The sequence below is a fragment of the Budorcas taxicolor genome, chromosome 3 (assembly GCF_023091745.1).
Source record: "Budorcas taxicolor isolate Tak-1 chromosome 3, Takin1.1, whole genome shotgun sequence".
NCBI classification, from domain to species: domain Eukaryota; kingdom Metazoa; phylum Chordata; class Mammalia; order Artiodactyla; family Bovidae; genus Budorcas; species Budorcas taxicolor.
Genome location: NC_068912.1, coordinates 2,432,912 through 2,447,776, shown reverse-complemented (window position 1 = coordinate 2,447,776; position 14,865 = coordinate 2,432,912). Strand labels below are relative to the sequence as shown.

Genomic DNA, 14,865 nt, shown 5'->3' with positions numbered 1-14,865 from the left:
CCCAGGGCTGGGGCGTGGAGGGCAGGGACGGTTACCCGGGTCATACTGAGCACACATAATGTCCAATACGAAATGCTGGGAGCAGTTGCAGGGCCCCTTTCCAGGGAAAGGGCTTACCTTATTGATTGTGGTATCAGAAGAGGTAGGGGACAAGAGCAGAGAAATTGTTGGCTAGGGACAGGGACTTTGCTTGCTGAGCTATAAAGTGGTGCTTTCCATGAATACATATATTTTGTAGTCAAGTTAATCTTATCCCTTAATAGTGTAAGTCCTGAGAAAAGTTCTCCATGTCTGTGTGGTCTAAATCAGAACACCCGTAGGCGGTCCAGGTCCCTTACGCAGCCATCTGCTTTCCTTGCTGACCACCTCTTGACACCTTTCCTGTGCGCAGCATCAGAGCTGAGATTAAAACCATTTCCTGGAAAAAAACTAGGCTCTGATAGAGAAATGCTGTCCCTGTCCCCTAAGAATGGTTTGGTCACAGGCAGGCTGACCATGCTACATAGCCGGCACAGCCACGGACTACAGTGATTCAGGCTGTGATGACTGGCAAGGCTAATGTGTATATCTGACCACGTTTGTTAACGGCAGCTATTTTCACAGCTCTGCCAGAGAGTGAACATGAATGTAATTCATTTGCCTATCCAACAGATAAAGAGAAAGGAAACAAATTCCATCTGGCTTAGATAAAAATGACTGTGGCCCTCGAGTGACTTGATGTCATGCTTTTGGGACTTGGCTATAAGACCTCATGTCCTGCTGGCGGCCTGGGACGGACTGGAATGAGCCATGATTTCCTTTCAAAGCAAAAGATTAAAGCGATTCATTTTGATTGAAAACCATCTACCAAAAATCCCTTTGCAACCAACTTCAAGTATACATTATTTTGTTTGAATTTTAGTTATTAAATATTTCTTCAACAAAATAAGACATTCATTTGGAGCTTGAGAATACGACATTTTGGTTAGATAAAGGGTTTTGTGATAATGATAAAGTTATTTGACCTTTGCTTAGAACATAATTTTCTCAGAGAAAACACACAACTTAGATTTCCTAAGTGTCCCTCTTCACTCACCCAACAGAAACGCACTCAAATTAACTAGGTCACCCTGTCTTCAGGGTGGAAGTGAGAAGGCCAGAATGTTCTGGAAGAGCTTCTTGCTGAGGACAGTAGACAGTTGAAGGCTTTGGCATTGCCTTTGCACTAACATAGTAACACAGTGTGACCTGAAATAGATATGGGCCCCGAGGACTAGAAGAGCTGGGTGCTATGGTTACTACAACTTGGGTCAGGCAGGCAAGGATTAAAAACTGGCAGGTTGCCTTGGAGAAACAAAAAATGTTAGCCATGAAAGGATTCTTGGAGTCAGAGATGGGGGCAGAAATTCGGAGGGCCAGGACCAGGTATGAGAAATACAATAACTCTTCCTTGAGACTTGGGGATGCAACATCTAGTTTGAAGCAATGCAGTGTAACACTGTGGGTTTTTTTGTGATGAAAAAATGAGTACAAATTGACTGAACTCTGGATAAGGCGGATCACAAAGAAATGTCTATTTGTGATCTTGGGATCAACATCAGTAAGAAGAATGTCTGTATTTGGGTTAACCAGCTAATGGGGAAGGATCTGGAGATTTCACAGAAGAGTGAAGCTCAACTGTGAGAACTCTGGATATTTCTTAGAACTGGAATCAAGTCTAAAACAATCACCAGGATTAGTTTGTATCTTTCCGTTGCTCTCAATTATTAGCTCTTAACCCTTTGGCAGAAGCCCTCCAAAGCAAAACTGAATCTCACCGTTTTCTACTTTCTGTGTTTGGATATGTCCTCTCCCGTAGTTCATTCTCGTTTCTCTCTGGGCTCCTTCCATGATGGACTATAGTGCAGCACCAAACTACTGCTGGCTTGTCCAGCTGATATGTTCAATGGAAGCGACATAAAAAGATAGTGGTGTGCATTTGGTGCAGGTGTCCTTGACAGGGTCCATGGACCCCAGGGATTTAGGAGGCCAAAAAGTCCTAAATTGCTTTGTTATTGCTTTGTAATTGCTTTGTTATTGTATACAAAGCAATATGCTGCTGCTGCTGCTGTTGCTGCTGCTGCTGCTACTAAGTTGCTTCAGTCGTGTCCGACTCTGTGCGACCCCACAGACAGCAGCCTACCAGGCTCCCCTGTCCCTGGGATTCTCCAGGCAAGAACACTGGAGTGGGTTGCCATTTCCTTCTCCAATGCATGAAAGTGAAAAGTGAAAGTGAAGTCGCTCAGTTGTGTCCAACTCTTCGCGACCCCATGGACTGTAGCCCACCAGGCTCCTCCATCTATGGGATTTTCCAAGCAAGAGTACTGGACTGGGGTGCCATTGCTTTCTCTGAAAGCAATATAGATTGTATACAAAGCAATACAGACCTGTAAATGTGTACTTTTGAAGGTAGGAAGGGTACATAGCGTTCATAAGGTTTGAAAAAATGTTTTGATAAAGTTATAAAAGGCAATTCCAAGTAACATGGTTGTACAATAATGAATGGGTAAACATTAAACTTGGGCTTCCCTGATAGCTCAGCTGGTACAAAATCTGCCTGCAATGCAGATCCCGGTTTGATTCCTGGGTCGGGAGAAGGGATAGGCTACCCACTCCAGTATTCTTGGGCTTCCTTTGTGGCTCAGCTGGTAAGAATCCGCCTGCAGTGCGGGAGACCTGGGTTCGATCCCTGGGTTGGGAAGATCCCCTGGAGAAGGGAAAGGCTACCCACTCCAGTATTCTGGCCTGGAGAATTCCATGGACTGTATAGTCCATGGGGTCACAAAGAGTTGGACATGACTGAGCAACTTCCACTTTCACTTTCAGACATGAAACTTAGGAAACAAGGAATGCAGATAAATAGCAACTCCATTAAAGACACAGCAACTGGGTGCAACCAAGATACTGAGACTGTCACAGGGCCTGCGCAACTGACACAGAAGGACTGGGCCCCGTCTCAGCCTGTTTTTAACTACCATTATTCTTTTAGGGCCTAGTAACAGAAGAAATACAATTTGAAGGCTCTTCCAATGGGCTTAGTTCATCCTGGAAAATACCACAGACATATATAGACAAATGTGCAAATAAGTTAAAGGAGCAATTAGTAACTAATGCAGAAGCAAGACAGATGGAGGGATAGCAAATTAAGCAAATACAGAGTTAAATGACTGAATACCTGGCATAATCTCCACAGCAAAACTGGGCAAGAGATCAGCAAGCAGCCCTGTTCTGCCTAGAAGAGGTGGAAGGAAAAGAAGAAAAGCGGTTACTCCAAAGGCAAATACAGCCTGAAGCCTGGCTTCAGTTGGTACCATCCCTACATGGGGCCACTGATCCCTGCTCTTTGAGTAATGAAAGGCACATCACCAAGGCTGGGCTCAGTCAAGACAATGGCCTTCTCCATCAATCCGCGGCAGCCATTTAGGAGAACTCTGCACCTAAACCAGGCAGAAGCAGAAACAGAACTTTCTTTCCAATTATTACAGAAGGAGGAGATCTTTGCTTCAAATACAGAAATATCCTGCTTGGCACATACCATCTCCATTCATTTATACATGCACATATTTTATTGGAAAGTCAAACACATCTGTATCTAAATGGTCAACCTATATCTTCACACATCTATATACAGCCCCATGTCCATATAAAAACAAAAGTACAGACTTGGTTTTAACTTAGAATTATCTCCCTACAAGATTCTATTTATAGACTAAAGATATGTCAATGATTAAAAATTTCAAAGGGAAGGAAAAGATACAGCTAGATCAGTTACACATTCTTCAACATTCCTTCTGGCTTCAGAAACACTCTGTACAATGTATATGGTACGGCTCTTCCATATGGCACCCACAGCTGGTGTGGTATGGGACCAAGGGCCTTCTGCATGATATAGACAGAAACTTCACGGCTGGTGTCAGAACAGGTGCCACTCAGGACTCTGGGAAGCAAAGAGCTATGCAAGAAACAGCACCCTGGAAGATGTGGGGAAGGAGATTAGTCTTTAAAAAAAAACTGGCCTGATTTATACAGAAAGAAGGGCTGAATCTTCCACCATGTTCTCATATCCAGGTAAATGCAAAGGCCAGGATAGAACTTCTGCCCCTACCAGGTTCTATCACATGCAGCCTTGTTAAGAAACAAGTTCTACTAGGTAACAACTAGCAAACTTGACTCATTTCGGACTTGTGGCAGCAAAGGTCACTATGGCCTGCAACTGAATCTGACTTCATTTATGGGCATGACATATGCCTATAGAATAGCTCTGTCCAGTAGAAATTAATGTGAGTAACTGGCAATTTTAGCATTTCCAGTAATAATAGCATTAAAATAGCACTTTTTTTTTAAGTTGAAATTTGTTCTCCCTCTGGAAGAGCCCAGCATTGGATCCTGCTGGGGGGTCCCAGCCTCATATCCTTCTGCAAGAGGAGATGGCGGATCCTTGGCACGAAATGCATTGGTTATGCAGTAACCCTAGCAAGTTAAGCTGGAGAGGTGGTTAATGAAGCTCTAAGAAATGAAACGAATGCTATGATTAAAAGCTCTCCAGTTGATTTGATAACTGCTACTGGCTTCCTTGGTGACTCAAATGGTAAAGAATCTGCCTGCCAATGCAGGAGACCCAACTTCGATTACTGGGTTGGGAAGATGCCCTGGAGGAGGAAATGAAAATCGACTCCAGCATTCTTGCCTGGAAAATCCCATGGACAGAAGAGCCTAGCAGGCTACAGTCCATGTGGTTGCAAAGAGTCAGACATGACTGAGCAACTAACACAAACATACACTGATCATAAAGTTGAAAAAATGTTTACCTCTTCCATAAGGGAAAAGTATCTGTGGTGTTGGAGAGACTCCTGAGAGTCCGTTGGACTGCAAGGAGATCCAACCAGTCAATCCTAAAGGGAATCAGCCCTGAAATTTCATTGGAAGGACTGATGCTGAAGCTGAAACTCCAATACTTTGGCCACCTGATGTGAAGAACTGACTCACTGGAAAAGACCCTGATGCTGGGAAAGATTCAAGGCAGGAGAAGGGGACAACAGAAGATGAGATGGTTGGATGGCATCACCAACTAGATGGACATGAGTTTGAGCAAGCTCCGAGAGTTGGTGATGGACAGAGAGGCCTGGCGTGCTACAGTCCATGGGGTAGCAAAGAGCTGGACATGACTGAGTGACTGAACTGAACTGATATATCTCACAGTTTCATTGGTGAGTAATCTGTGGCAGTTGGGAAAAAAACGTGGCTTAACTGACAATCCTGCATGGATCATTGACCCTACTGATGGAACAACTAACTTTGTACATGGGTGCATACTAAGTCATTTCAGTTCAGTTCAGTTCAGTTGCTCAGTCGTGTCTGACTCTCTGTGACCCCATGAATCACAGCATGCCAGGCCTCCCTGTCCATCACCAACTCCTGGAGTTCACTCAGACTCGCGTCCATCGAGTCAGTGATGCCATTCAGCCATCTCATCCTCGGGCGTCCCCTTTTCCTCCTGCCCCCAATCCCTCCCAGCATCAAAGTCCTTTCCAATGGGTCAACTCTTCACATGAGGTGGCCAAAGTACTGGAGTTTCAGCTTTACCATCATTCCTCCCAAAGAAATCCCAGGGCTGATCTCCTTCAGAATGGACTGCTTGGATCTCCTTGCAGTCCAAGGGACTCTCAAGAGTCTTCTCCAACACCACAGTTCAAAAGCATCAATTCTTCAGCACTCAGCCTTCTTCACAGTCCAACTCTCACATCCATACATGACCACAGGAAAAACCATAGCCTTGACTAGACAGACCTTAGTCAGCAAAGCAATGTCTCTGCTTTTGAATATGCTGTCTAGGTTGGTCATAACTTTTCTTCCAAGGAGTAAGTGTCTTTTAATTTCATGGCTGCAATCACCATCTGCAGTGATTTTGGAGCCCAAAAAAATAAAGTCTGACACTGTTTCCACTGTTTCCCCATCTATTTCCCATGGAGTGATGGGACTGGATGCCATGATCTTCGTTTTCTGAATGTTGAGCTTTAAGCCAACTTTTTCTCTCTCCTCTTTCACTTTCATCAAGAGGCTTTTTAGTTCCTCTTCACTTTCTGCCATAAGGGTGGTGTCATCTGCATATCTGAGGTGATTGATATTTCTCCCGGCAATCTTAATTCCAGCTTGTGCTTCTTCTAGCCCAGCATTTCTCATGATGTACTCTGCATATAAGTTAAATAAGCAGCGTGACAATATACAGCCTTGACGTACTCCTTTTCCTATTTGGAACCAGTCTGTTGTTCCATGTCCAGTTCTAACTGTTGCTTCCTGACCTGCATACAAATTTCTCAAGAGGCAGGTCAGGTGTTCTGGTATTGCCATCTCTTTCAGAATTTTCCACAGTTTATTCTGATCCACACAGTCAAAGGCTTTGGCATAGTCAATAAAGCAGAAATAGATGTTTTTCTGGAACTCTCTTGCTTTTTCCATGATCCAGCGGATGGTGGCAATTTGAGCTCTGGTTCCTCTGCCTTTTCTAAAACCAGATTGAACATCAGGAAGTTCTTGGTTCACGTATTGCTGAAGCCTGGCTTGGAGAATTTTGAGCATTACTTTACTAGCGTGTGAGATGAGTGCAATTGTGTGGTAGTCTGAGCATTCTTTGGCATTGCCTTTCTTTGGGATTGGAATGAAAACTGACCTTTTCCAGTCCTGTGGCCACTGCTGAGTTTTCCAAATTGGCTGGCATGTTGAGTGCAGCACTTTCACAGCATCATCTTTTAGGATTTGAAATAGCTCAGCTGGAATTCCATCATCTCCACTAGCTTTGTTCGTAGTGATGCTTTCTAAGGCCCACTTGACTTCACATTCCAGGATGTCTGGCTCTAGATGAGTGATCACACCATCATGATTATCCGGGTTGTAAAGATCCTTTTTGTACAGTTCTTCTATGTATTCTTGCCATCTCTTCTTAATATCTTCTGCTTCTGTTAGGTCCATACCATTTCTGTCCTTTATTGTGCCCATCTTTGCATGAAATGTTCCCTTGGTATCTCTAATTTTCTTGAAGAGATCTCTAGTCTTTCCCATTCTGTTGTTTTCCTCTATTTCTTTGCATTGATCGCTGAAGAAGGCTTCCTTATCTCTTCTTGCTATTCTTTGGAACTCTGCATTCAGATGCTTATATCTTTCCTTTTCTCCTTTGTTTTTCACCTCTCCTCTTTTCACAGCTATTTGTAAGGCTTCCCCAGACAGCCATTTTGCTTTTTTGCATTTCTTGTCCATGGGGATGGTCTTGATCCCTGTCTCCTGTACAGTGTCACGAACCTCATTCCATAGTTCATCAGGCACTCTATCTATCAGATCTAGGCCCTTAAATCTATTTCTCACTTCCACTGTATAATCATAAGGGATTTGATTTAGGTCATACCTGAATGGTTTAGCGGTTTTCCCTACTTTCTTCAATTTGAGTCTGAATTTGGTAATAAGGAGTTCATGATCTGGCCACAGTCAGCTCCTGGTCTTGTTTTTGCTGACTATATAGAGCTTCTCCATCTTTGGCTGCAAAGAATATAATCAATCTGATTTTGGTATTGACCATCTGGTGATGTCCATGTGTAGAGTCTTCTCTTGTGTTGTTGGAAGAGGGTGTTTGCTATGACCAGTGCATTTTCTTGGCAAAACTCTATTAGTCTTTGCCCTGCTTCATTCCATATTCCAAGGCCAAATTTGCCTGTTACTCCAGGTGTTTCTTGACTTCCTACTTTTACATTCCAGTTCCCTATAATGAAAAGGACATCTTTTTTGGTTGTTAGCTTTAAAAGGTCGTGTAGGTCTTCATAGAACCGTTCAACTTCAGCTTCTTCAGCGTTATTGGTTGGGGCATAGACTTGGATTACTGTGATATTGAATGGTTTGCCTTGGAGCCGAACAGAGATCATTCTGTCGTTTTTGAGATTGCATCCAAGTACTGCATTTCGGATTCTTCTGTTCACCATGATGGCTACTCCATTTCTTCTGAGAGATTCCTGCCCACAGTAGTAGATATAATGGTCATCTGAGTTAAATTCACCCATTCCAGTCCATTTTAGTTCACTGATTCCGAGAATGTTGATGTTCACTCTTACCATCTCCTGTTTGACCACTTCTAATTTGCCTTGATTCATGGACCTGACATTCCAGGTTCCTATGCAATACTGCTGTTTACAGCATCGGACCTTGCTTCTATCACCAGTCCCATCCACAGCTGGGTTTGCTTTGGCTCCATCCCTTCATTCTTTCTGGAGTTATTTCTCCACTGACCTCCAGTAGCATACTGGGCACCTACTGACCTGGGGAGTACCTCTTTCAGTATCCTATCATTTTATCCTAGTCATTTCAATTGTGTCCAACTCTTTGAGACTCTATGGACTGTAGCCTGCCAGGATCCTCTGTCCATGGGATTCTCCAGGCAAGAATCTTAGAGTGGGTTTCCATTCCCTTTTCCAGGGGATCTTCCTGATCCAGGGATCAAACCTGCATCTCTTGTCTCCTGCATTGGCAGGCTGGCTGTTTATCACTAGTGCCACCTGGGAAGCCCCAACTTTGTACATAGGTATGTTTTAAAATTTTTAATATTGTAATTACTGTTGTATATTAAATGAATGGACTGTTTGATATGTTTTTCACAAGCACAAATACTTTAGAGACTTTTGTAATTCATAAAGGAAAATGTGCTATGCATAATTTTCATCAGCTCTGGAAGAGATGAATTATTAATGTTGTACACTTATCTTGTGTGGTGAAGTGCTCGGTTCACCATTCTTTTTCTCACTGTTGAAACAACATAAAAATATATGCAAGCAACGCTGTTGCTTTGAGATCAAGTAAGGAACTAATAAAGTCAGTCTGGAGAGTTGTCTCTCCTAGATTGAATGGGTTCAATCTAGGACAGAAAGAAGTTAAGAGAGCATGGATTTTAGAATGTGTGACCTTATGACCTTAGACAAGTTATTTAATCTTTCTAAGCCTCAGTTTTGTTTTTTAAATTTTATAAAATGGGCATATTCATGGTACCTGCCTCATAGAATTGTTGATAGGACTCAATGAGTTGTACAATTATTATATATATATATGTATATGTATGTATGTGTATATATATATATATATATATATATATATATATATAAAACATAGTGCCTGGCACAAAGTAAAAGGTAAAAGTGTTAGTTGCTCAGTTGTGTCTAACTCTGCGTCGCCATGGACTATAGCCCACCAGGCTCCTCTGTCCATGGAATTCTCCAGGCAATAATACTGGAGTAGATGGCCATTACCTTCTCCTGGGTATCTTCCTAACCCAAGGATTAAACCTGGTTCTCCTGCACTGCAGTCAGATTCTTCACCATCTGAGCCACCAGGGCCTGGCACAAAGTAAATATATAATTCAGGATATATCGAAGGAAGCCTGATTGAATTTCCAGGGAGAATTCAAATGATTAGCCTAGTTTGGTGGGATGACACATAGTTATTATATCTTTACTAACAGAATTTTTTAAGCCATAAAGCTAAGATGTAGAATCTATACATGATGGAATGTTAATGAGGAAAGATGCTTGTAACATCATATAACATACAGATTATAATACAGTGTATAGTATGATCCCATTTTTGTTAAAGTTAAAACTGTATTCATGGAATTCAACATTTAAAAGGTATAAAATGGCATGCAGTGCCAAGTGGGCCTCTCACTTCTGACCCCAGCTTCTCAGGACCCATCTCTAGAGGTGACCATTGTTATGAGTTTCTGTGAATCCTTGCAGAGATGTCTCATGCCTGTAGAAGCATCCTGTATGTATGCATCTGCACATCCTATCCACCCTACCCCCCACCATTTAGGGAAAGGTTGCATACTGTACACATAGGGGAGGAGGGATGAAACAATTCATATGAAAAACTTTGTAAACAGTTGTATTGTGGAAAAATGTGTTTGTTGAAAGTAAGTTCTATCTTGGTAAATTTGTGTTTTGTTTGAAAGATTTCCTTTTGTAGCTGTTTCAATTGGCTTTGTTGTAAATAAAAACGTATGTTGTTTAAAAAATATGAAATTAGCTTCATAATATTTTCACTTATATCAATGTAGCCAAAATATTAACACTTCAAAGGCTCAGTGGCCACACATCACTATTACAAAGCACAACTCTAGGCATCTGGTCTCTCTGGCTCACTTAGAAGACAACTTTTCCTCTTGAGCTGTGTTAAAAAAGTTACCCATGTGTGTGGCTTATATTTTGAGTCTAAAGTACATAGTTGGTCACTGATCCTCTCCTCTATCAAATCACTCCACAGAAAAGCAGCTCTGACAAAAGTCGAAGAAAAGAGAAGCTCTTCCAGGACTAGAGGAAGACGTTGCAGCAGAGGCAAGGCACAAGGGAGTCGGGTGAGAGGACTCTGCTCACTTTATTTTCCTTGGCTCTCTTCAACTATACCAGGCCAGTGTAGCGAAATGTGTCCCGGTCATGTCTCCTGCATGTCCCATATTTGAAAAGTTAATCAGGACCTGAGTACATTCCTAGGAAAATGAAGCATGGACTGGGCCACTAGGTTAGCTCTGTTTTAGGTTTTGGCAAGAAGGGTTTTTCCTTCTTTCTATCTTCCTTCTTGTGCAGCTGACATGGTAAGAGCAGTCTGCTGCTTGCAAAGACAAGTGGGGGCCAAGTAGGTCACTGGAAAATGGCGTCTTGAAGGAGAGTTCTCTGACTAGCCTCTGGCCTCAGCCTTCATGAAAGGCTGAGAGGTAACGGTAAAGCTTACATGTGGTCCAGTCCAGTTCCCTATGAGAGACACAGATATGGGACTAAAGTCCAAGCAAGTGATGAAGAGCATCCATTGGTCTCATATGGAGTGTTCTGTGGACAAATATTTCTTGGAAATCAACAAGGTAATAGACAGGTGGTCAAGGATTTGGGAATTTAGGATCTTAGACATCTCTTAAAGGAATAATTAGTATTAATTACCAGGCAACAGCCTATGATCAAAAAGTCAATATACTTTGCTTTTTATCAAGACAGTTATCAGATACTTAAGGGGTTTTTTTAATATGGACAATTAGCACTTCTAAATATATCTCTTACATCTAGTAAAATGAGACATTTATTGTGTTTACTCTCTAGTCCTCAAGCCTACCAATGTTTTAAACACCCTTTTATGTGCTATAGCCCAAATCATTAATTACATTCATAATAGAAATGTTACCGATGATACAAGCTATTGATCTGTATACAGTTTCTCACAGAAAATTAGCTACTTGATAATCATTAACTATATAAAATCATTAACTATTATATAACTGTTATACAGAGCATGTTCTGTTGGAGAAAGTAGTAGACTGGGAATCAGGGTAATAAAGGCAGCTTTGCCAAGAGTTTACTTGCTGACCGTTAACAGGCAAATTCCTTCCTCTTTCTAGGATTCAGTTTTCTCATTAGTCAAGTGAAATAGTTGAAGGAAGAGATCCATAAATAGGGAGACCTTACATCTTGGTTTGTCTAGGACAGTCCTGGTTTATGCCTGGTGCGATTACTAAGAACCCCCCTTTTTAATTTCAAAGTCTTCTAATTTGGACAATTATTTATATGGTCCCCCTATCCATAATATTTTTTGCTCTCAAATCTGATATTTAGTGATTAGAGTTGCAAACTCAACTCTATATATTTATATGGACCAGTAGGTAATGCAAACAAGTGCAGCTGCCCTTCTGTAATAAAACCAACAGCAGTTAAGGGTATGGCAAAGGGTATGTGTCTGTAGGGGCTGCTCCTACCCACCTCTAGACAATTGTTACCTCACAGAAATGTGTCTTCAAGGTTGCAAATCTCCCTATTTTTCAAGATTAGCCAGACCTCAGATTTTTATGTAAAAAATCCCAATTTTCAGATGTTGGCAACTGATTCATAAATTGTTAAAAAGCATTGGGCAAGCCATACAAAATATGTTTGGGGGCTATAAAACCTAGAGATCAAGTGCTTGCAATCACTGAGGGATATATATGAAAGTGAAAGCCGCTCCGATGTGTCCTACTCTTTGCGACCTCACTGACTACACAGTCCATGGAATTCCCCAGGCCAGAATACTGGAGTGGGTAGCCTTTCCCTTCTCCAGGGGATCTTCCCAAACCAAGGATCAAACCCAGGTCTCCCACATTGCAGGTGGATTCTTTACCAGCTGAGCCACAAGGGAAGCCCAAGAATACTGGGGTGGGTAGCCTATCCCTTCTCCAGCGCATTTTCCTGACCCAGGAATGGAACCAGGGTCTCCTGCATTGCAGGCAGATTCTTTACCAACTGAGCTATCAACACAGATATAATTATGATGGGTAAAACAGAAAAGCTGGGTTTCCCCAAAGACTGTTTAAAACAACATCTTGACGGTGTTCTGACACTACTTCTACACACAGAATGTTAGTGAATATAAGCTCTAGGCACGATGTTCAAATTAAAATCTGAAAGCAACAGTATGACACACCGAATTGTTAGCCCTTATTTCTGGGGAACTGGAATGGGCATCATGAAGAACAATGAAGGGGCTTTCATTTTTTTAGATTTTTTTTTATGGGTAATTAAAAAACTTAGAATAAGAAATATGGACAGGAGGTTCACAAAACTTGTCACTCCAACAGAGAGACTTGCATCAGGCTTCTCATTCTCCCTGAAGCAACAGCCAAAAGCTGAAGTTTCAAAAGCCGATAAAGCCTTCCCATAATGCACCCATGCAGTGTTACCCCAGGGTGGTGTGAGTGACAGAATTTGGCAGTAAAGTGGGTAAAATTAAATGTCTTCAAAATTCAGAACATAGCAGGAGTTTGGGGATAGCTGATAATACCACTATGTTATGTCAACAGCAGAGAGAAAAGGGAAAGAGAGAAAAGCTCTCTGGCTTTTACCATGACCTATATTTTCCTGGAGCTTTATACTGAAATCCTATATTTCTTAAAGTCATTTTGCTTTCAGCTTCTTGCTTAACAATTTCTAAGAAATGCTGTTGTCAGTTAGAAATGCTCTAACTTTTCTTCCCATTCTCTTCTATTCTATCACATCCAATGAAGGTTTGATCTTTCGGAGTCTGGACAACTGCAGTAAATACATTCCAGATTTCCACCACACTTTACTAACACTTGTGAATCACTGTCATTCTTCTAGGATTCAGTTAAAGTGTGGCCATTAGAAGTTACTTTAATGTCTAAGAAAAGGATAGAGAACAGACCTCACAAATAGAAGGCCACCTTTATTCTTTTCAAACCCAGCCCAAGTTATGAGTAGAAAATAGTTTTCATGTAAGCACTCAAACAGTTTTCCCCAAACCTTGCAGAATCCATTATTTTAAAGAAAATTCCACATGAATAGACCAAATGAATCAAGCATACTAATACTAATCCAGCATACGCATGTGCCAGTATCATACCATACCATACCATACCATCAGAAGCTTCACAGCCCAAAACATGGACATATTTTGCATTGAATGATGAGGGCAGAAAACAATCATTGTGAATAAAATAACTTACAGATTTTAACTATATAATTCCCCATTTCAGCTGTTTTCTGCCACTGACAACTTGAAGTTATCCCCAACTAAACTCTTCGTACATATTCCTGAGAACAAGCTCATTTTTGGAATGTCTCCAATTCATTCATTCAGTCAATAAGGAGATGTGCATTGTGCCAGGTGGAGACACAGAGAAGACATGATCCCTATGCTCGAAAGTCACAGGCTTGCCCACGTAGCTTGTCCAACAGTGTGAGGTTAAGAACTCAGCTTTACTTATCTGCTTCTGTGTCATATGACATACCAAGGTCAGAGGACTATCTTCCTGCCAAACTCCATGTTTCCATCAGCTTTTGGGGGGCATTTTTGACATCAGGTTCCCCCTAGTCATGAGGCCTTCCCTCAGAGACACAGTCCCTGCCTGGTTTCCCACTCTTCTCCTAGCCACGGCATTATTCTTGCATATTTACAACAGACCATGTCCTAGTAACATCTCCCCAAAGCTGGCCAGGTCCTCAGTGCAGGATGCACTTACCTCTGTACTAAGATAACTAGCTAATGAACTTCTGCTTCTCTCAAATCCATAGCACACAGTCTGCAAAACTCCGAAACACGTTCTGACAGAGTCCTCTAAGGATACTGCTCTGAGAGGGTGCATCCTCCTCCATGCTCCTGATGACCACTGTACACACCTCCATGAGAACACATCTTGCCGGCAGTGATTCCTTTGCATGTTCCTCCACGAGCAGGATGGAAACCCCTCTGGGGCAGGGCCTGTGTCTGCGCTGCATCCCTAAGAGTCTGCACAACGAGACTCCTCACCCATCAGGACCTTGACGCTCTCCCAGCAGCAAATCCCCAGTTTTCTATGCAAGACTTCAGATTTACTGCTCAGCATAGTGCCTTTTATCCATCCCAGATGGAAATGGGCTCTTGATGAGGATCCGAAGGAACTGCCCATTCATTCAGCACTATGCTATGTACTGGAGAATATTTAGCAGCCCCGGACTCAGGGCTCAATGTCAGGAAGATCTTCAGGTCACTGACATATCCCCAAATGCCATCTTGCCATCTCGGGGAACTGAAGCACCACCCTACCCCAGGCCTACAAGTTGAAAGCCACCAGGCTAGGGTATTTTCAAGGCAGTCATTACAGAGATATTCAATATGCTCCCCAAATTGGTTTTTGTCTCTATTCTTAAAACTTAAATCCAAGTGCTGTTCCAAGCCTTTGAAGTACAATGGAAGGTACAGAAGTTCTAGATGTAGGACAAACTTGTCTTCAGATTTTTAGATCTACTACTTAATTATTTTATTAAGTAATTACAAGACACATTAATAAGAAGACACATTATGTTATGC

The 14,865-nt window shown here is 42.0% G+C and overlaps 1 protein-coding gene across 1 annotated transcript in view; it reads right to left on the bottom strand.

Moving 5' to 3' along the window:
* ILDR2 (immunoglobulin like domain containing receptor 2) overlaps nucleotides 1-14,865 on the bottom strand; it is a 70,155-nt gene that overhangs the window by 18,504 nt on the left and 36,786 nt on the right. Inside the window, exon 4 of the mRNA XM_052637654.1 lies at nucleotides 3,194-3,250. Coding sequence (XP_052493614.1) covers nucleotides 3,194-3,250 — 57 coding nt within the window. The remainder of the gene's footprint in view (nucleotides 1-3,193; nucleotides 3,251-14,865) is intronic.